This window comes from Microcaecilia unicolor, chromosome 7, assembly GCF_901765095.1.
Source record: "Microcaecilia unicolor chromosome 7, aMicUni1.1, whole genome shotgun sequence".
NCBI classification, from domain to species: domain Eukaryota; kingdom Metazoa; phylum Chordata; class Amphibia; order Gymnophiona; family Siphonopidae; genus Microcaecilia; species Microcaecilia unicolor.
The window spans coordinates 238,957,373-238,981,724 of NC_044037.1; the positions used below are offsets into that span (position 1 = coordinate 238,957,373).

The 24,352-nt window shown below is 40.1% G+C and overlaps 1 protein-coding gene across 1 annotated transcript in view; it reads left to right on the top strand.

Annotated features, from left to right (window-relative positions):
- Nucleotides 1–24,352, top strand: part of KCNH7 (potassium voltage-gated channel subfamily H member 7) — a 490,323-nt gene that overhangs the window by 332,083 nt on the left and 133,888 nt on the right. The window contains 2 exon segments of the mRNA XM_030210041.1: nt 9,506–9,902; nt 17,043–17,242. Coding sequence (XP_030065901.1) covers nt 9,506–9,902; nt 17,043–17,242 — 597 coding nt within the window.

Here is a 24,352-nt window from a genome sequence, read left to right on the forward strand (position 1 = left end):
AGGGAGAAAAATCTCTCTCGTTCAGCCTAGTCGATGTGAATTGTATATTATATGAACAGACAATGCAAAATGAAAACACCAATTCAAAGGGCATACATTTATAAATAAAACACACCAGTTTGCCCTGAATGATTAAGGACTTGTCAGATTAAAATAACAGGGTTAATAATAAGCTATCTTACTTTCTCAGTTATATTATTCTCACAATTAAGCTACATTTATTTCTCAGGTACATTAGTCACAATGCTACAAAGTTCATTTTACTATATAAATATATTTTGTGAACTAGTCAGGCTGGTTCCTGAATATAAATAACTAAATTGTGAGCTGTAAAACTACGGCATACCTTTGTGACATTTTTTAAGACCTTTCGAAAAGAACCGTAAGGAGTAGTTAAGCAAACTTTTGTAGTTAGACTATTTCATATTTTGTGCCTTGGAAGGCAGAAGGATGTTCCTAAGCAGATTTCAATCCCATGTTTTTTACAGAAGAGACATCAAGAGACAGATTTTTAGAACTCCTTAGATGTCCTCTATGACTTGGGAATATAAGCAAGTTTCCTATCATAACTGAATTAGTTCTCTGAGGCTCTAATTCCCAAATTCTTCTAAATATTTATATACAGCCTCTTAATCAGATCAGCAGCAATTCAGGTTTATGTTCGCAATGCATGCTAATATTCAAATGTATTGCAATTTAGGGAATAATCATTTGGATTCAGTGATGAGGCATAACAAATGTTTGGGTGAGGTATAAATTAACTTGAACTGTTTGGCATCAAGTAAATTAGAACTGAATCCAGCTAAATGCAGATGTTATAGCTTCAATGGCCTAACATCCAGGGACCCTGCCCTCAGAGCTGGCTACATAGCATTTTGTTACGGCCTTGTCAAGAAGTAAAAACTTTAGAGGTAATTATTAGTGCTGGTCTCACTAATTTGAAGTATGTTAGCCCAGTGGTGAGGAACTGTTTATATGCCATTGGGAACAGATGAGTTAGATGTAGTGGTCCATGCTCTGGTAACTACTGTAATTCTAGTTATATTGGTCTCCCTAAAAATCTGCTTAATGGACTTCAGTTACTGCAGTTATAGCCCCATTTTAGACAGAATGTAGAAATCAGATTTGATATGTCTAGGTTAGAATGTGTACAATGCCAGTATTATCTTTGAAGAGGATTTGACAACATGGAACCTTTCTCTAACATACATGCTCACAAAGATACATGTTGAAACCCTGAATGGAGAAACCGCAGCTATGTACAGGTGTAAGTGAGAACACTGATATGTGTAAATGTGTAGGTGCTTACTGTATTTTTTGTCTAAAGGAAGAGATTATCAAGGTGCAGAAAGGGTGGGCTTTTAACACACCTTGATTTACCATGAGAGTCACCAACTTGTAGCAAGTTGCTAAATCCCATGGTAAAGAACTAATGCAAGTAGTGAGCCACTTCGTAATCAGCGTTAGCCCATTGGCATTGTTCTACCAAGCTGTGGCCTGATGCATCTAGGCTACTGCTTAAAGGGGCTAGCTGAAGACTACCAATTTACCAGGAGCTGGCCCCTTGAAGCAATGGCCTGCAAGCATCAAGCCACAGCTTAATGGCCCAATGCTCTTGGGTGATAAAATAACCCCAACCTTTAGATGAAGTTATTTTACAGACAAATTGTTGCTTACGGTGTGCAGCAGGTACACATTGCAAGTCATAGGGCCTGATATTCAGCTAGTGGCTTTCAGCGTTTTGCTGACCACCACCGCATTATGTCCAGCAATTCAATGCTGGATGACGTCCGGATTACAGCATTGAATTTTTGGGTTTGTGGATCCAGCTAACACATAGCCAGATATGTGTAATATTCAATACTTAACCTGCTATGGGGCACCACGTAAGATAGGACTGACTTTTATTCGGTCCTATTTATATGGTGACCTTGGCTAGCTAAGTGCCAAATATCAGCACTTAACTGGCCAAGTGCTAACCCCACCCCATAACATCTCCAAACTAGCTGGTTTTGACATAGGCACTAACCAAACATTTTCACCGATGCTAACCAGTTAGTTGCTGAAAATGACTAGTTAGCCCCAAACAGTTGATTTAACTGGCCAGGAAATGTTTCTGGTCAGTTAAATTACTTTGAATATCGACCCAATAATAATGAGTCACTTTACATGCATTTGGATATTTTCACAACTCATTACCATGTAGCTCATGGTGACTTAGTTGTCACTGTATTAGAGCACTGCACCCAGCATTAGTGCCCTTTAAGCCTCATTTAGGGGCAAATAACTTGAGTTAGTGCCCTTACTCAGCTTGATAACTTCTGCCCTAAGTTTGTACTTGAGATAATGGACAGTTAAATGATTTTCACCCATGATCACAAGGACCCATAATGGGATTTGAGCTAGGCCCTTCTGGTTCTCTACCCACTGCTCTAACCTATAGGCTACTCAGATCCCAAATCCGTATGTAAACTAGTTAGTAAATTAGATGCGAACAATCAATAAGGATGACATAAGAGAGTACTGGTCCACCACTTTGGCCTGGATCTCTGAAGCTTGACACCACTGACAAGTCATCCACAAACTTAGAAGCAATTTTTAATAAAGAATAATTGGAATTAACAAGCACTTAATTGTAATTATTTATTTATTTTCAGTATTTTATACCACCTAGACAAGCGGTTTACAATTTTTCTTTTTCAGGTACTTTAGGTAATAAGGAGTTATGTACAGATCTGCTCGACATCACATTCTATAATATGCATGCCTAAATTTCATAGCGAGCAACTTCAAAGGGGCATGGCCATGTGTAGGCATAGATGGGTCAGGAGCATTCCTAGAAATTAGGCATGATGCTATAGAATACCTGGATTTAGAAACATGATGGCAGACAAAGGCCATCTGGTCCATTCAGTCTGCCCATCCGCATCATACACAATCTCCTCCTCTCCCTATGAGATCCCACGTGCCTGTCCCACGCTTTCTTGAATTCAGACACAGTCTTTGTCTCCATCGCCTCCACTGGGAGGCTATTCCATGCATCCACCACCCTTTCCATAAAAATGTATTTCCTTAGTTTACCCCTGAGCCTTTAACCTCTTACCATCATCTTATGCCCTCTCATTCCAGAATTTTCCATCATTTGAAAAAGGCTCACCTCCTGTACAACATTAATGCTACAGAGATATTAAACATCTCTATCATATTCCCTCTCTCCCACAATTCTTCCAGAGAATTCATATTGAGGTCTATAATTCTGTCCCAAAATGCTTTATGACAGAGACCACTGACCAATTTTGTAGCCACCCTCAGGACTGACTTCATTTGCTTACACCCAAAGTTAGGTAGGACATGTACTCTAAGTAAATATTCTATAGAGGATGTTCCACACAGAATACCCTTTATAGAATACTAGTTTATTATTATTATTATTTATATTTTGCTCACACCTTTTTCAATAGTAGCTCAGGGTGAGTTACATTCAGGTACTCTGGATATTTCTCTGTCCCAGGTGGGCTCACAATCTAAGTTTATTCCTAAGACAATGGAGGGTTAAGTGACTTGCCCAAGATCACAAGAAGCAGTAGTAGGATTTGAACCGGCCACCTCTGGATTGCAAGACCAGTGCTCTAACCACTAGGCCACTCCTCCAGATACTTCCAGTGCCTTAATTTGGGCACCATTTATTAAATCTAAGCCCTACGTGCAAATTCTAGAAAAGCATTTGGGCACAAAATTGGCTTTATAGAATAGAATATAAGTCAACATGCAATCTACAGAAAATCCAGGACACAAAAATATATGTGACATGTGGCACCAGATGAATGCCTGAATTTTATCTATGGAAAAGTTTTAAATGAGGCATAAATTTAGTATCCTTATGTTAGAAAAAAGAATCGATATTCAAAAACACTTATATTTTAACCAGTAAGGTACACCCCCTTGTACCTTGGATTTTGCATGCACAGTTTACAAAATACCGATTTAAAGCATTTACATGTGTAACTGCTGATCAGTGCCAATTAGTACCAGTCAACACTGATTAGAGTCAAAAATTGGTCATTAATGCCAATGCCATATTTTGTATTGTTACTTGAATGTTTTTACTGCTGTAATTGCCTATTGCTCATGTTTGATCTATTCTTAATGTACACCGCCTTGAGTGAATTCCTTCAAAAAGGCAGTAAATAAATCCTAATAATAAATAAATTAATAAATAAATAGGCAGATAATTATTACATTAAATTACAAGCTTAGCTGACAGTATTCCATAACTTGTACACACAGCTTTGCACACTAAATGGTTCTTTTACTAAGGTGCATTATATGGATTTAGTGCACTCTAAATACTGTGCAGCCCATTTTGTACCTCTGGGCTGCATGGCACATAACGCATGCTAATTCATTAGCATACACTAAATCCATTAATGCACTTTAAGAAAAGGACCCCTAAGTGTAAAATTGTGCGCACATGTGTGTAGAATTAGTAGGATAATGTGCACTATTTCCTGATAGTGAGTGTGTACAGAATGTCCTGCATTTAATGCACAGAGCAGAGATGTGCCACAGGGACACCATATTGCCTACAGCGCTAGATAGCACGGGTCCACTACCGCTGCAGGTAATGCATTGTGGGCCCACTCAAAAATACATATATACACTTAGCACTGGTATGGTGGTGCACCCTCCCCAAAAACATCTCCCCTCACATCTGATCTCCCTCCTGACACGCCTCATCATCTGATTCTCCCCTCCTGACTTCTGATCACCCACCCCATGACATCCTCTATCTGATCTCCCCCATTGAAGTCCCACCCCTGAAGTTACAAACACTGCCTCCCAGGTTGGACCTTCCCATCCCCTTCCCGGGACCTACCTAATCATCTTCAGTGGTCCTAGGAGGAAATGGTCCCCTGTAATCCCACTCAGGACTCAGCTGGGATTCAAAATGGCCCCTATGACCCTTAGTGGTAGTCTCATGATACTGTTGCTAGGGGGCATAGTTCCAGATAAGATTCTCCCCTTATCTGGAAGGATGCCCCCTAGCTGTAGGACCACATGGTAAAATCCATGCTAGCTATTTAATGTAGCTTTTGTAAAAGTGCTCCAAAATGTTGTCACCTGAACAAACTATACATTGTTAAGTTAATGAATAAACACTGAACAACAAAAAAATATATAATTAGAAAATAAAGTCTGTTGGTATTGTAGGCATACAGTATATCTTATATCTCTCAGCAGTGTTAGACGTACTTTTTTTTCATAATTACAGTTTGCTATAATGGCTCATTTTGTCTCTTTTTGTCTATGCTGAAAATAAATGTGCCCCGATTTGCATATTTCAATGAACACATTCATATCCCAGAGTGCTTTCAGCAGAGATTTCAGAATAATGAACTGTTTGAACATGAAAGTGCTCATGATATGCAAACAAAATGGGGGCATTTTCAGGTAGTGTATTCTATACAGATCTTAAAATATACACTCCTAATAAGTTGAGACAGAAACAGGATGTTCTCAGCTGTAGGGTTTGTTTCAGTATGAATGCAGTGGTTGCTAGGATGAGATCCAATTGTCAGAATGAGTCTATATGAAGATGCTTCATAACCAAGGTTAGTAATGTGATGATAATTCATAACTGTGCCCCCAAACACCTTAGCGGCAAATATTAGAATGAAAAGCTTCTTACTGCCAGCTGCAGAAAATGATTTACAAATCCCCAAAAGGAACAAACAATAACAGGACATAATTCCCCGGCACTGAAACACATATCAAAAATGTTTTCATCCAGTAAGACTCTGGCATTAAAATGATGAAAATAGGGAAGTGTGCTATGAAAAAAAAAGTAAACTATTAGATCCTTCTCTCTGTGCTCCGTTCCTATTGCTGACACTCTTGGAACATAATTGGAAGAAATAAGCTGATTTGCTGATTTTTTCTGTATTGCCGCCTCTCCACTTGACCTTCACTCTGAGCAATCTTTTCCTTGGTTCCGGACCCTCCTTAAGACTTACTTTTTTCCCCAGGTCTTCCTTTTCTCCTTCTTTGCATAACCTGATCCAACTGCTCGTCTAAGAGCAGAGCTACCTCTTCCCCAAGCTATCTCAATTTCTGAACTGTGCTACCCCTGTTTATACTTTGTTGGAGTTCCTTTCCACTGTTTTAATATGTAATTTTTAATTTTGTACACCGTGAGACATCAGGAAATATTCTTATTTTTTTGTCCATGAAAAAGTTCCTATCTATGTTTAAAGAAAAGATTTAACAACCAGGTCTTATCTGGTGATAAGGTCACTGTGGCAAACAGAGTAGAGCTAGTCAAAGATTCACTATCTGAAGTCTCGAGTATAGCAGAGACATCCAAGGGAGCTTCCATAACTTGTGGACCATCAGATTTCTTCTCAGAAGATTTTAACATGGGGAGATAATAAACTTCAGTAAATGGTGAAATCTTATCATCTGGAACTTTTAATACATCTCTTATATATTTCTTTAACATCTCTCTTGACATCACCAAAGTTGAACAAGGAAAATTTAACTGACGTAAATTATCATTCCTAGAGTAATTTTCCAGAGCTTCATTTCTCCTATATAAATTAGTTATGTCCACAATAAAAGCAACCTGTGCTGCTTTTAGATCCTTCTCATATTCCTCAGTCTTTTTTCCTAGGTTCTGTTTATCAGCCATATTTTTATCCACTTGTCACTAGTTTCAACACACTCTGTTGTAGGGAATTATCTTGATTTAACATCATTTTCCCAAGGTCTACCAAGGTCTTCCAAATCAAATCTAGCGTGACTTCAGATGGCGTCAAAGTCAAAAAAGAAGGAGAGTCCGATTGAACACCTGGCTTCAGGGAATCAAAATCAGAAAACCCTTGCTCACCCTCTGTTCCTTGAAGCGACTCTACAGAACACTGCCCTTCCTCAGCTGGCTGACCTGAACCACCCACAGTCTTCTTTATGCACACCAGTGATGGAATAATCCCTTCTCACTGTTTGGTGCCAAAACTGCCTTCCATGCAGGGTGCCTGTTGGAGCTGAGCCAAGAGAGCAGCAAACGGCGGTTGCGGGGGCAGTGTTTTAGTTTCCACGCTGAGGCTGACCTCCAGCTCAAGTGCTTCATAAGCAGATGCCCTACAGTGGTACTTAGCCACAACAGTGTGACTGTGAGCACGTGCCCAAGAGAGCATGACTAAAGGTGCATGTCACACCCCTTTAGAGCCACTTGGAGCCCTCAGGAGTGAGGAGTAGAACATTATTTTGGTTTGCTGTCATGGGAAAGAAGAGAAAGCAAGGAAAGCAGCCTATAAATTCTGGATCAACATGTGTTAGCACTCTCAAGTACCTCTACTTCACCAATAGTCAGTATTTCTCCACCTGAAGTTTTCTTATCTCTTTGTGCATCTACTTCCCCTCCCCAACCAAGTAAAGCTATTCTGGAAAGAATGGTGTCTCCTGACCAGATGATTCAAACTTCTTCAGTTTCTGTGAATAAGAGTGACAATAGAACGCCTATCCCTGTACTTGTTGCTGCTGTATAACCTTGGCACACCAGTTGACACCTGAAGACTAATCTCTTTGAAAAAGTCCTTTATTTGAATAAGCAAGTTTACTCACAGTTAACTGCAGATCAGAGGTTGTGCCCCACTGGCAAAGAGTCTTCCTGGTACTGAGATTAGCAGTAGGTCAGAGCTGGCAGAATGCTGTACAATGCCCTCTTTCAGCAACATTCAAGGGAAGAACTAAGTGTTGTAACGTGGCTAACACATGAAAGAGATCTAAAACTGTGTTACAAAAATGGCCACTACCTCATGGACTACCGGAAACAAAACAGGGCACACTCTGACCCAGTAAGCAGAGGGAAAAGCACCATGGGAGTAGAGCCTACCAACTACCAACATTGTGAGCATTTAACACAAGCTACTGGAATCACGGAGCCCAATACCCTACACCCACCACAATGCATTGCTGATGTGACTCTGCAGTGCGCATAACAGAAAAGGTGTCACACTCACCCGAGACCCACATCAGAACCAGGGAAAGGCTGTCAGAGGATAGAACACATTCTGCTGTCATGGAGGTAGGTACGGCATTTGAGGCTGGCATACAGGCTGGAAAAAAAATGTTTTAAAGTGGGTTTGTTTTGGTGGGAGGGGGTTAGTGACCACTGGGGGAGTCAGGGGAGGTGATCCACGATTCCCTCCAGTGGTCATCTGGTCAGTTGGGGCACTTTTTTGGGACTTGGACCTGAAAAAAAGGGTCCAAATAAAGCAGACCAAATTCTCGTCAAAAACGCCCTTTTTGTTTCAATTATCAGCTAAAGACACCCATCTCTCCTTGGACGATAACCACACCCCAGTCCCGCCTTCGCCATGCCTCCAACACGACCCCATCAACTTTGTTCGTTCCTGCAATGGAATGCAGTTGAAGATGACCAAAATCGGCTTTTGATTATACCGATTTGGTCGCACACGGGAGAAATACGCCCATCTCCCGATTTGGGTCGAAATAAGGGCGTCTTTCTCTTTAGAAAATAAGCTGGATATTGTGTTACTTCCAGTGTGATTCTATTACTTTAGCTAACGTTTTTTCTTTTCCTAGAGGAAGCCAAGTTGTTAATGAGAAGGGACAATTTGATCAGATCTCTAATCCAGACAGCCTTGACATATCTCAATTTCTTGAATCTTTACAAAATATTATCTCTACATGGGCTACTTTGTTGGTTACATTTCAAACTGAGGCTGAAAAGAAAGCTGTTCTGAAACTTTTATTTTTCTAAAAAGAATTCTCCCTTTTGTGGTCAAGCAATAACTATTTTTCCTGATGTAGCAAGGCAAACACAGAGGAGACAGAAGGCTTTTTTATTGTTAAGGCCTAAAGCCTTGGCTGTGGATGCCACATTTTTTCTAAGATTTCCTTGTAAATGCCTGATCACTTATAGAAATGGTAAGTTTGTTTTTCTAGACCCTCTGCATTTGGAAAATTTTCTTAAGGATAAACTGGTACTTCAACAAAATGTTTAATTATCTTGAGTGCTGAAGGTTATAGGAGTATAAAGCTTGGATGTTACCTGCTTTGCTCCTATGAGTGTTTGAGAATATTTGATTCGATTTAAGTTAGGCTCTGCTAAAGTGTATGACCCTCATGATGTGGTCTAGTTTACGTACTGTTGTAATGAGGTGGGGGGGGGGGGGTTCTCTTTTTTGATTGTTTTTGGATTTTCCATTGTAATGTTCTTACAATTTATTTGCAAATTAAAAAAAAGAATGGAGAATCATAGGGTCAAAACTGAGGCGTGTCCCCATTCCCTCTGACACGGGTATTATTTCAGTCTTTGGAAAAATGCTGTAGGTTTTACATTCACCCTTCACAAATGTCATTGGGATCTCCTTCTCACCATATAACATTTTTGACATATGTTGGACACATGTTGGACACTTCTCAATGATTATGTTCCCAAATACCATAACTAATCACTAATTTCATATGTTCGTTTTCACAGACAACAACACTCATTGGCCTCCTGAAAACTGCCAGATTGCTCCGTTTGGTGAGAGTTGCACGGAAACTGGACAGATATTCAGAATATGGTGCTGCTGTTTTAATGTTGTTAATGTGCATCTTTGCACTGATCGCACACTGGCTTGCTTGCATTTGGTATGCAATTGGGAATGTGGAAAGACCTTATTTAGTGCATAAAATCGGCTGGTTGGATGCTCTAGGAGACCAAATAAAAAAGCGATACAACAACAGTACCAGTTCAGGACCATCAATCAAGGACAAATACGTGACCGCACTCTATTTCACCTTCAGTAGTCTGACAAGTGTAGGATTTGGAAATGTGTCTCCCAATACCAACTCAGAGAAAATCTTCTCCATTTGTGTCATGTTGATTGGCTGTAAGTATGTTTACTTTATTCCAGCCATCTATTAAGTGAAAATATTTAAGTCTGTTTGTATTCTCTTAGCAATGAAAGGAGGGGGGGGGGAAGATCCTCCATTCCAGGACTAAGAATTAGGTTGACCAGCAACCCAGAGTGGCAGTTGTTGATGAAAATGTGTGACAGAGGATATGGTACAATAGTTTTATTTATTTATTTGTTTATTTATTTATTTATTATATTTGTACCCCGCTCTTTCCCATATACAGCAGGTCCAGTGCGGCTTACATAGTAAAAGAAAGCATCTTACATGGTAAAGAATAGTTACCAGCATTTGATTTATAAAACTGGGTCTCTCTTGCTCCTATGTAAATTTCCAGCCATGAAAGAGCTCAATTTCTTAAAGATGTATGTGGTTTAGAATGTTTACATGTGATAAACATGCTTTTGAAAATTACCCAGCTTTACTATGAGTAGAGGTGTATAAACTGTTTCACTTTTATCCATGAGAGAAAGAAGTGTTTCTGAGAGTAGCAGAATTTTAGATCTTTGTGTGTACTTTTCTAAGTAGTTCTGATCTGTACCAGGGGTGTAGCCAGACCTTGCGGTGGGAGGGGGCCAGAGCCTGAGGTGGGGGGCACATTTTAGTCTGCCACCCTACCGCCTCGCCCCCCTGCCTCACCTCCCCCACCACCTCACCGCACCCTACAGCAGCAAATAACTTTGCTGGCGGGTGTCCCCAACCCCCGCCAGTCGAAGTCTTCTTCAGCGCCGGTCTCGTCTCCTCCCCCCGCCTCACTGCTCCCCCCCCCCCCCCGCACCCCACAGCAGCAAATACCTTTGCTGGCAGGGGTCCCCAAACCCTGCCAGCCGAAACCTTCTTCAGCACGGGTCTCTGATGCGCTGTGTTCGCTGCCCTGTGCTTTCTTCCTCCTGACGTCCTGCATGTTCCTTTAAGTGAAACTGAGCATGCTTAGTTTCACTTAAAGGAGCGTGCACAGGATGTCAGGAGAAAGAAAGCACAGGGCAGCGAACGCGGCTGGTGCGCTAAAGAAGGCTTCGGCTGGCGGGGGTTTGGAACCCCTGTCAGCAAAGGTATTTGGTGCTGTGGGGTGTAGTGGGAGGAGTGGCGAGGCGGTGGGGAGAGGCAAGGAGACTGGTGCTGAAGAAGTCTTCGGCTGGCAGGGGTTGGGGACCCCCACCAGCAAAACCAGGGGCTCGGACAAAATCTGGGGGGGGGCCCAGGCCCCCGTGGTCCCACCTAGCTAAGCAACTGATCTGTACAAATACCATGGATGTTTGCTTTGAAAATGAGTATGCAAGTCTGTAGATGTTTTTTAAAAATTGCCTTTCCAATTGGTCATATGCCACCTGAGCACCGTATGATTGATCATTATGAGGCATGTCTGGGTGGCAGAGAGTGAGCATTTCTGTAGTAATCAGCACATTGGCATTGCTGCACACTAAGGGGCCCTTTTACAAAGCGGTGGTAAGCCCAATGCAGGCTTACCCAGTGGTGTACCAAGGGCAGGGAGGTCTGCTTCAGGTGCATGGTGCAAGGGGGTGCAGGGAGCAACTGTGTGGCTGTCAGCTCCACCGGTTCCCTGCTCCCTCTGATGTTACTTCCTGTTCCGGGACAGGGAACCAGCAGAGCTAACAGCCGTGCGACTGCTCCCTGCACCCCCAGGAAGTAAGAGCGATGTGTTTGGCGGGGTGGAGGTGATGTGCCAGGGGGTGTCATGATTTGCAGGGGGTGATGCGCCTGGGGGTGATACACCAAGGGAACAGCGGCGATCTTCCCCGGATGGCAACCGACCTAGGAACACCACTGGGCTTACCGCATACTAATCTGGAGCTACCGCCAGCCCAACGCAGGCACCAGCCGTAGTTCCAGCACCAGCGTGCACCATTTCCCATGCTGAGGAAAATAGGGCTGTAATTTTTAGAGTGGTGCTAACCCAGCAGTAAGCCGGCAGTGCCAGGTGCTACCCAGTTACCACTGGGTTAGCACCAGAGCCCTTACCGCCACCTGAATGAGTGGCGGTAAATACTCTCTCCTCCCTCCCCCTGCATGGCTCATGGTAAGAGTAATCTTACTGCATGGCCATGGCTATTTTCAGCCTTTTTACCCACTGTGGTTAAAAAAGGCCCCAGCATGCGGCAAAAATGGCCCCCACCTCTAGCGCAGGGCCCTTTTTACTGCAGCTTGATAAAAGGACCCCTAAATGAGTAGTGCAGGATTAATGCGTGAACCCTTACCACCTACAAAATAGATGGCATTAAGGGCTCACACATTCATTTTTGTTAATAGCCGCACACTAATGGCAACATTAGCGCATGGCCATTAATGCAGAAAATAAAAAACAATTGGCCATTTTCAGGCTACAGAAGAAATGGCCTTAGCATGAGGGAAAGACCAACGCACTAAGGCCTATTTCTACCACAGCTTTCTAAAAAGGACTTCTTTAAAAGATAAGATGTCAGCATTTCATTTATTGAAATAATGAGTAGTAGTGCTCCTCATCATAAATCAAGCAGATCAAGTCACTTTTAAAATAATTTGGAGATTTTTTTGTCTGTGGTAAGCTTTACCTAGGGAGCACACATAAAAAAAGTAATTTTCAAATGTTTTTAAATAATTAAAATAATAAACTGTACATGGATGCCAATGATACTGACAGTAATAAAAAATATGTGATAGAGTCTGGTTTAGGCTCTTCAATTTCCGACCTTAGAACATAAGAACCAGAATAGCATAATTATGTTTAACAACCCAGGCAATACAAAGTGTTATTACTACAAAACTATGTTTTGCTTCATCCTTTACATCTAATCTAAAAACCAGATACCAAAGTGAAGTTTATATGGTTGTACAATAGAATGTTTGTGCTCATGATATGAAGAGCATTCATCCCTTGCACATACACATACACAAATACTTACTTTGGCCAGAATTTGCTTCTCCTATAACACATTTCTGAAAGATTTAATAGAAATTAGGTCAGATGTAATTTTATGGTTTAATAATATAATTTAGTGCATGAAATTTAAAGCAGTGAATACAGATATGATAAAGATGAGTTAAGTTAGTCCAGCAATTCTGTATGTAGTTATTAATATTGTAAGGCATCTGCTGAATTCCTGAATACTAAATTATCTGTCTGCCTCACAGTCAGTAGAAACTGTTTTAGTTCTGGAAAATGGAACCATTTATAAAAAAATAATTACCAGTTGTACAAATTAAAGCCCAGAGAAATGTTTTGTTTATCTAAATTTGATGCAGTGCGGTCTGAACACAAAGCCTTCAAAATGCCACAGAATTGTATATCTGACCCTGAGAAATGACTGGAGAGTTTCTTTTGAGAGAGGAGATATGGACGTTGCAATATTTTGTTTGATTTTAAGCACTGTACACTTTACACTGCCAGATGGTGAGCTCTGCTCCAGTGGTAATGTCACCTTGAAGTAAATACAAGTGAAGTCCTCAAAACAGTGTGGAATTTGTGGTATGCTGCCACAAGTGCATGATGAAGGGAGCACGATAAAGGGGTATACGTTTGCTGCCACTTTTCTGTTTTTATGCCTTCTAGTACAATTGAGGTATTGTTGGGGAGAGAGAGGTACAATGAATTAGATAGAAAACGCAATGAGTTTAAGAATGTTGATTTTCTGTGTTGCATTCAATGCCATTGGGATCCCCTATTAGTAGGCATAGGGAAGCTGTGAGGCAATAAAGTCTGGCTTTTATAGATACTAGATTGGGGGGGGATCGGGTGGTTTGGGAATGGGACTCTTGGGTCCTGTTTAGAATGGTTTACTTGTGTTCAGTTTGGTTCTGAATCTTAATTCAATAAGCAGGATTTAAACTTAAATGCTAAATCCATTCAGAATAAAACACTCCTGTCAAGATTCTGTACCCCGGAGGGAATTCCAGATATATACAAAATACTTCACGTAGGCAATAACATCTGGATCAGTAAGTTGTGATACCTCCTTGAAATATTTTTTTTAGCAAGATATCTAGAGCTACCAAATAAGTTCTAGGGAAATTAAGATTATTAACTCATAACAAATTATCCAAAGATTCCAATTTATAGTGGAGACAAGGCTGTCCTTAATTAGAGATATGTGAATATAAATTACTTAGGAGCAATCATATCATTGATATAGTTCAAAAAATGAAACTCAATAGCTTGATCGAAAGAAAAACATGCACTCAGATAGGCACCAAACAATGCCTAACAATGTTCAGCAATAAGTAGCCCAATTCAGTTATTGCAACATGGAAAAAAAACTCCAGTATATCTATCAAATCTAAAAATGTTGATAAAACCTTGCAAAAATTCACAGCATTACATATACAAATCTCAGTACAGACTAAAACTTATCTGTGATTAATATCTGCAAAGTGAAATGTCTTGCTGATTTCACTGAGCATCTAATTTTGCTGGTCTCACATCTACAAAATGGCCATCAAAATATTAAGGCTCCAATGTGGACCATGTTTGCTCACAATGAGCTGCCTCAGGGAGAAAGTTGTATAAATTCTGATGAAAATAATTATGAGGTGATTCCAACAACTTGCAGCAGATTCTGAGGAAAGTGTTGTCTGTAGTATGTATCTCAAATAACTCATGATATAAAGCCACCATTTCACATCTGACAAAAGATGCCATCAAACCTAAATCACCTCATAACAATCTTCTTCAGAATTTATATAACTTTCTCCCTGAGGCAACTTATTTTGAGAGAAACGTGGTCCATGTTGGAGTTTTTACAAATGTAATTGTGATTAATCACATGATTAGAAGTATATTATTTCTTTTTTTTACCAGTGCAGCTCCTTGTGACTCTGGGCAAGTCACTAAGGGGTTCTTTGACTAAGGTGCACTGAAAAATGGGCTGTGCTAGTTTAGGTGCATGTTTTGGGCATGCACAGATCCATTTTTCAGCACACCTGTAAAAAAGGCCTTTTTTATTTTTGTGGAAAATGGACATGTGGCAAAATAAAAATTGGTGCGTATCCATTTTGGGTCTGAGACCTTACTGCCACCCATTGACTTAGCGGAAAGGTCTCACACGTTAACTGCATGGTAATCGTCTATGTGTCTAGAATGACAATTACTGCCCAGTTTCTACCATGCACCGGAAAAAACAAATTATTTTCCGTCATGCACAGCTGACGCACATAAAAAACAAAATTACAGCCCGGGCCACAGGGTTTTCAAGCAGTAACTCTGAATTGGCGCACGTTGTGCATAAGTAGGCACCTACACGGCTTAGTAAAAGGGCCCCTAAACCCTCCGTTGTCCAGAGTCACAAAGAGCTACAGTAGGAAAAAATAAACATACCTTTAATCACATGATTAATCTCAATTACAAATTTTAATCAAAATACAGCCCTAAATAAATTAGGGTCCCTTTTACAAAGCAGCGGTAAGCCCAATGCGGGCTTACCACTCGCTAAAAAGGAAGTACCGCTGGGCTACCGCAGAAACCCGGCAGTATTTCCCACCCCCAGTGCACCATTATATCTAGCACTACAAAAATATTTTTATTTTTGTAGCGCCTGTGTGAACCCGGTGGTAGTAGGGCAGTGCTGCGTGCTGCCTGGTTACTGCAGGGTCAGTGCAGGAGCCCTTACCGCCACCTCAATGGGTGGCAGTAAGGGCTTCTCCCCCCAAAAAATGGCCATTCAACAAGTGATTCACTTGCCACATGGGCATTTCCTGAAGAAAAGAAAGACCTAGCTTTTAACCGCTGCAGTAAAAGGGGGCCTCGACATGTGTCAGAAACACGTGCCAACGCCAGCGTAGGCCCCCTTTTGCCACAGCTGGGTAAAAGGGGCCCTATAAAAATAAAAAGTAATGAAAAGATAAATACAAAATACAAATGGACAAATTACAAATTAAAGAATCTAAAACAGCATGCAGAATATAAACAGTCCTACAGTTTTCAAAGCATACTTCAGAAATGTGCTACTATTAATATTTTGAAGAAGGTCTTTCCATTTTGTAGGGGTAAAACCAGCAAAATATAAGTGCTCAGTGAAATCAAAAAGACATTTCACTTTGCAGATACTGATCACAGATAAGTTTTATTCTGTTTTGAGATTTATATGTGTAATGCTGTGAATTTTTCAAGGTTTCATTAACATTTTAAGAGCCCTGTTTACTAAGCTTCACTGTAGGCGAGCTAGTGTTTGAAGTGTGCACTAAAAATTAGCATGCGCTAATGCTAGAGACACATGTATTCCTATGGGTGTCTCTAGCATTAGTGTGTGCTAATAATGCTAGCACACCTCAGTAAACAGGGCCCTAAGTTTTTGATAGATATAATCCCCATGTTACAATGATTGAATTGGGCTACTTGTTGCTTGCCAGAAGTAAGGCGCTATTTGGTTCCCATCTAAGCACATGGTTTTCTCACGATAAAGTTCTTGAGCTTCATTTTTGAATTATATCAATGATGTTACTTCTCCTAAGTAATTTATATGCACTTATTTAATTGTTTTGTTAGGTTAAAAACATAAGATAAAAACTGTATACTGGAGGATGTGGTGACAACAATTAACTTATCTGGGTTTAAAAAAAAAGGTTTGGACAAGTTCCTGGAGGAAAAGTCCATAGTCTGCTATTGCCCTGGGGTTGGTAGCATGGAATGTTGCTACTATTTGGGTTTCTGCCAGGCACTTGTGACCTGGATTGCCCACTGTTGGAAACAGGATACTGGGCTAGATGGACCATTTGTCTGACCCAGAATGACTATTCTTATATTCTTATGTTCTTATAGGCATAGCCATACTGCGTCAGACCAATGATCCATTTAGCCACAGCTTGGTAAAAGGACCCCTTAGTTACTGAACTTTGAATTTATGAAATGTATTTTAAATTTGTTGAAAGCCACTTTGGGCAAAACTTTGAGTTGGATAAATCAACGTATAATATAAGAACGTATTATTTAATGGTGTATATGACCCCACTTGAAGATCTGCTTCTACTTCTGTGAGTATGCTGTTCTAGATATTGTTCATTGTCATGGATGAAACCCCCAAAAATGTTTCTAAGAATAGACAAAATATAAATTAATGTAATTTATTTATAAGGGAATGCTCAATCTGTCTATTTGGTAACTTTTATTTTCTTTCTTTCTAATGTAGCATTAATGTATGCAAGTATTTTTGGGAATGTATCTGCAATTATCCAAAGACTGTATTCAGGAACTGCCCGATACCATATGCAGATGCTTCGAGTAAAAGAATTTATACGATTTCATCAAATTCCTAACCCTTTGCGCCAGCGGCTTGAAGAGTACTTCCAGCATGCCTGGACTTATACCAATGGCATTGATATGAATATGGTATGTAATTATTTTATCAATAAATAAGAAAATCATACTGGATAGACTAAATCACCACAAAATTATGGACCTGATATATCAAAAGCCTTTCCCCTTGACAATTCCAGGCTGATATTTTAAAGTAATTGGATACGTTCTCAGACCTGTCAAAAGTAACCCAGAGGACTAACTCATGTGCACCTATATGTCATGTTTTTCACTCTTATAATGTTATAATGTGAACGATTAGTACTTTATAATCTCTCTCTCTCTCTCTCTCTCTCTCTCTCTCTCTCTCTCTCTCGATTAAGGGTCTTTTTCAGCTGCCAGAGTTCTAATGTACATGTAATTAAGTGAAAATCATTATGATTTGATATGACACAGGTCTCTCATGCAGCTGCATTATATACAACTATATGTTTTAACAGTTCCATATTTTAAAATGTACTATTTTACAGATTTTCTGATGTAGACATTTCAGTTCAGTCAGGAGCTAAACACTGAAAGCTAAGTATTTGTTTAGAAACAACTATATTAAACGCAATAGTATTTTGCATATAAAACATCTAGAGGACACAAACATGAACTTGTTTGATATAAAATGTTAAAGCTGGTTCAGTTTGCAAAGTATTAGCATGTCTCATTTTAGTCTCAACTAAAAATGATGTATCATCCCTACTGAATTTCTCCAAAGTATACTTTTTTTTGCCTTACCTCTTCGAATTTCAGTATTTAGATCCTATAGTTATACTGTATGCATAAACCAGAACTATTTCCTTACTCTCCAGATTTTTAACAATATATATATACTGTAGACATACACTATTTTAGTTTACGGTAGCAACATAATTTATAATTAACTATCTCACAGAAATAGTAGTGACAGAAAGAAAACATCAATTAAGTTGTAAACAGTATTTCATAATTTAACTAATTATCACCTCCCCCCCCCCAAAAAAAAAAAGAAAAGAAAGTTCCTCCTTTTATAGCCAAATAGTATTGGTATCCAAATAAACTATAGGAAGGAGTATAAACCTAAGCAATTCTCTGTGCCATGTAACCACACATTACTCAACAAAAAGCACAGAGGAGAACATATATAATACTAACAGACAAATTAAATAAATTGTAAAAGAATGTGCTCAGATTACAATCACCTCACATAGCAACATAAGACTTATGTAGGGAACCATCATAGCACATCAATATTCCCTATTAAATATTACTACTACTACTACTATTTAGCATTTTTATAGCACTACAAGGCGTACGCAGAGCTGCACAAACATAGAAGAAAGACAGTCCCTGCTCAAAGAGCTTACAATCTAATAGACAAAAATAAAGTAAGCAAATCAAATCAATTAATGTGTACAGGAAGGAGGAGAGGAGGGTAGGTGGAGGCGAGTTGTTACAAGTGGTTACGAGTCAAAAGCAATGTTAAAGAGGTGGGCTTTCAGTCTAGATTTAAAGGTGGCCAAGGATGAGGCAAGACGTATTTTATTTGCAATTGTGTATCATCCATCACATCTAATCAACATGGCATACAATAGTTATCTCAATAACGGCCCTTTTACAAAGTGGTGGTAAGCCCCAACGCGGGCTTACCATTTGCTAAAAAGGAACTACCACTGGGCTACCGCAGCAGCCCGGCAGTAGTTCCCACTCCCAGTGCGCCGTCATATCCAGCGCTACAAAAAATATTTATTTTTGTAGCACCAGTGTGTACCTGGCAGTAATTGGGCGAGGCCGTGCACTGCCCAGTTACCACCAGGTTAGTGGGGGAGCCCTTACTGCCACCTCAATGGGTAGCGGTAAGGGCTCCCCCCCCCCAAATGGCTGTGCGGCCAGTGTTTCAGTAGCTGCACAGCCATTTCTTTAAAAAAAGAAAGTCCTACCTTTTACCCACTGTGGTAAAAGGGAGCCTCGGTACGAATCAAAATCGTGCACTGACACCAGCACAGGCGTCCTTGTGCCACAGCTTGCTAAAAGGGGCCATGAATATTTCCTGGTTTTTCAAATGTCACTCTATCAAACAAATGTATACATCAGATTAGTCTCACAATGCCAGTGCCTCACCAGTGTATCAACAGTGCACCCAAGTCAAAAAAAGATCAGTTCCTCATGGTGTTCCCTGAAACAGATCTAGGTTTCACTGATTGCTTCATCGGGAGGAATCACTGGTTTGGATAGACAAAATCCCTGGCTTGACTCAAACACCAATTGTGCCTCTTGAGGTCTTTATCCTACCAGTATTCTTCTGTTAGTCTCTATTTCTTTCTGAGATATAAAAGATACAAAAACCTGAATATTGAAGATGTCGTCATATTTTATTTATTTATTGGGATTTATTAGCTGCCTTTATGAAGAGATTCGCCCAAGGTTGTGTACAGCAGGTACAATTTAACATAAAACTTACAATTTTGTTAACAGCATAACAATAGTAAAAATGACAACATATAAACATCAATACAATAAGGCAGTCTTTTACAAAGCAGCAGTAAACCCATTGTGGGCTTACCACTCACTAATCCAGAACTACTGCGAGCCCAACGCTGCTGCTGGCGGTAGTTCCGGCTGGAGCGTGCACAATTTCCAATGCTCCGGAAATTGTTTTTATGTAGCATAGTGATAGCCCAGCGGTAATCAGGCATCGCCGTGCACTTCCTGGTTACCTCTGGGTTACCGCGAGAGACATTAGCACCACCTCAATTGGTGGCACGGTAAGGGTTATCTTACTGCATGGCCATTTGGAGGGGGGGCCTTTTACCCAGTGTGGTAAAAAGGGCCCTGATGTGTAGGGAAAATAGCCCATGCCACTACCACAGGGACCTTTTTCCTGCAGCTTAGCAAAAGGACCCCTCAATGAGAACAGCAAATTAAAACCTAATAATAGAACTACCATAAAACAGAATCAAAAATATACACATTTAACAGCACTGAAATTCAAATAACAGAGATATAATGCAATGTCAGCAAAATACTAATGAATCATCTAATAAGCACACATTAAAACATTCAAATAACGTAGATATAAAGCTAATCATTTTCTACAATACAGCTTACCATGTAGTCAAGAGGCCAAGTGCAGATATATAGATGGGGTCAAGATAGGTGTCAATTGGGATAAATAGATGGCTTGCTAATCTCAAGGCAAGTTCTGTGTGCAGTTAAACAAGATATAAGAAAGTTGTCTAAGTTACAGTGTATGTAGCAAGCTAGGCCAGTTGCAGAGTGGTGTATAGTCAGTCACACTATGTATTAAAGGCTTGTATATAGCCCCTCTGGGAGTAAATTCCAGATCGTCATGGTGGCTACTCCTGAGAAGGCTGCCTGATGGATATCACATTGTACAATTTCTTTTGATGAGGGTACAGATAGTGATGCTCCTTGAGAAAACCTTAGAGACCTCAAAGGTGTGTAAAGGAGTACATTATTCTTTAAGTACTCTGGCCCATTTTGTCTGAGGACCTTGAAAATCAAACATAGAGTTTTAAATTTAGCCCTGTAAGATACTGGTAGCCAGGAAGGGTGTGATGTGGTCACACTGCTTGCAGCCTTCTATCAGTCATGCTACACCATTTTCAAGTAGTTGGTGCTAATCAAACTTTTTTTGTTGTTTGACCAGTGTACAGGGCATTACAGTAGTCTAGTTGTGATATTATCATGGCATGGACCACTGTGACCAGACTTCTTTTATCAATATATGGAGAGATTTTTTGTAGCTGCCACAGGTGACAGGGTAGTTTTTGAATATTGACTGTTGCACCACAGCAGATGGCTGGTCTGAGAACTATTGAAGTTCAATAGTTTATTTTATCTTTGATGTACTAATTTTATCTGCAACAAAATAAATGTAATGCATCTTTCCATTATTAATATAGGGCCCTGTTTACAAAGGTGTGCTAGCGTTTTTAGCACGCACTAAAAATTAGCGCGTGCTAACTGTGAAGATGCCCATAGGAATATTATGGGCACCTACACAGTTAGCGTGCACTAACTTTTAGTGTGCGCTAAAAACACTAGCACATCTTTGTAAACTGGGCTCCAAGCTGAAAACTCCCCTCCAAGCTGAAGAGTCCCAGCTGCCCTGTCCTCCCCCAATAGGGAAGTCATCCCATCCCCTGCCTCTACCATTCCCATCGCCCCTCCTTGTACCCCATCCAACTCCACTACATCCTCCCTGAGATGCAGCGACCAGAACTGCACAAAGCACCCAAGGTGTGGTTGCACCACGGAAAGACACAAAGGCATCATAACATTTTCATCCTTGTTTTCCAACCCCTTCCCAACAATACCCAACAGTCCACCCGCTTTCCTCGCTGCCAGTATTAGATCTCAGTGGACTGAAGAATACACACAATTGTAAATAATTGTTAAGCATATTCCATCACCAACTTGTTAGCAGAAATACAGTTACAGAAACCAGATATCATCTCTTGCTACTTTTCTGAAGGGCATAAAGCATGTTTCAGAGTTTCACTTAGAAGCCTTAAGGGGTCTATGTACTAATGGGCATTAGGCTTAATGCTCACATTAATCCCCAAATTCTACAAAAGTTGCTAAAAATTGCAGGTGCAAATTTAGGTATGTGTCCAATTTGTGCATGCAATTTAATTGAGTAATGAGTCAATTAGCACTGATTGACTTCTTAACAAGCAATTATTGGTGCTAAATGGATTTAATTAAAATTTAGGTGCATAAATTTAGGTGCAGATCCAAAAAGGGGGGCACAGGCATGAGAGGGTCATGGGCAGTTTAGGGGTATTCCCACAATAATGGGATATGCACCTAATTTAGGCATGGGGATTTACATCAAGGTTTTGTTGGTATAAATGATCATGCCTAAATATAGACATGGTTCCCAGAGCTAAGCGCTATTCTATAAATGGTGCCTACTACTACTACTACTATTTAGCATTTCTATAGCACTACAAGGCGTACGCAGCGCTGCACAAACACAGAAGAAAGACAGTCCCTGCTCAAACAGCTTACAATCTAATAGACAAAACATAAAGTAAGCAAATCAAATCAATTAATGTGTACAGGAAGGAGGAGAGGAGGGTAGGTGGAGGTGAGTGGTTACAAGTGGTTACGAGTCAAAAGCAACGTTAAAGAGGTGGGCTTTCAGTCTAGATTTAAAGGTGGCCAAGGATGGGGCAAGACGTAGGGGCTCAGGAAGTTTATTCCAGGCGTAGGGTGCAGCGAGACAGAAGGCGCGAAGTCTGGAGTTGGCAGTAGTGGAGAAGGGAACAGATAAGAAGGATTTATCCATGGAGCGGAGTGCACGGGAAGGGGTGTAGGGAAGGACGAGTATGGAGAGATACTGGGAAGCAGCAGAGTGAGTACATTTATAGGTTAGTAGAAGAAGTTTGAACAGGATATGAAAACGGGTAGGGAGCCAGTGAAGCGACTTGAGGAGAGGGGTAGTATGAGTAAAGCGACCCTGGCGGAAGACGAGATGGGCAGCATACTACTACTAGTATGGTGCCTAACTTTAAATGTCATTTATAGAATAACACTAAGTGCTATTTTTTTCAGCACAGATTTTTTAGGTACCATTTATAGAATTTAGTCCTGAATGCATATTAAGGCAAGTTAATGCAGGCGCTACCTAACACCCACATCAAATATGCATTATTAGCATGTAATTTATTGTTACCAACTGATAATGTAATTCAAATGCAAATAAGCCAATTAGCAGTAAATTGTATGACAGTTGGCTCATTATGATTAATGCTGGACATGTCGTACTCTCCAAGATGGGCTTTGTATTAGAGAAAACTAAGTTCAGGAAATGTAATTTTAAGTTTCATGCTGATGTTCCATTTTAAGGAATATTACTAGACTTCAACCCTACTCCAACAGCCCATTCTACTAGAAATGTTAGGGCAGTCACCATTACTGGAATATTGGAATGCCCACCCATTCCACAGAAGTGAAAAGACATATCAACAGATCTCTTTCATGTAAATTGTTGCTTGGTCTCCATCCCATCCCACTATGATTGAACCAGTGGGTCCTTGATCTCCCATCTGCTAAAGTCACCTAATATGATCAAGCCAGTGATCCCTTGACTTTACCTTCCATTGGACAATATGGGCTAGATTCGACATATGGCACCTGTAAAATATGTGCAGTAAAAAAATATACCTAGGCATATTCCCTAAAGTACACCTAAATTTTATAGAATAGGCTTAAATTTCTGCATAGTATATAGTATACACTGAGCACCTCTCCAAGCAACCAAATTCGGTCATGTCAATTTAAGCCATCTTTTACTTGGCATAAATCCTGACACCTAAATTAGGTACAGAGTGGGTGTATTCTGTAATAGTCTACATAGATTGTGGAAATGCCCCACCCATTCTACACTCATAACCACACCCCCTTTTCAACTATGTGACTTAGAATTTACGTACATCACGTTACAAAATACACTTACCCCCAGATTCTATATATTGCGCCTAGTGTTCCCTTGCCAAAATCCAAGTGTATTTTATAACAACGTAGGTAACTTAATCGGCTTAACAAGCTAATCACCATTGATAATAATGAGCAATAATGAGCAGTAATTGGCAATAATTAGAATTTACACACACAACTCGCTAAGCATATTCTGTAATGCACGGCGCCTAAATTCTTATGCATGTAGCCAAAAAGGGATGTGGTTATGGGTGGACAAATTTCTTGAGTGTTCCAAAATTTACATGAACTGTTATAGAATATACCCCTATGCTCCTAAACCTACGCACTGGTATTTACACCATGTTTCCCTTAGTGTAAATGGATGCATAGTTTTAAGCGCTATGATATATACTGCACCTAAATATAAGTGCTGCTTACAGAATACACTTAAAGCGGAAATTTATTCCATGTTGAGTTTTTAGGTGCTGTATATAGAATCTGGTCTTTAGCATGTTGTGTGTGTATATTTTAATTCATGCCAATTAATGCTGATAATTACTTAACATCCAATTGACAGCACTGATTAGCTAGTTAACCAATTAAGTTAAGTGCATTGATGTAGAATGTGCTTCTATCTGTGTGGAAATTAAGGCATGATATATTGAATTTCGGGGTATGACACCAAACTACTTGCTATGATGAGATCAATGGCCTCTCAACAACTCT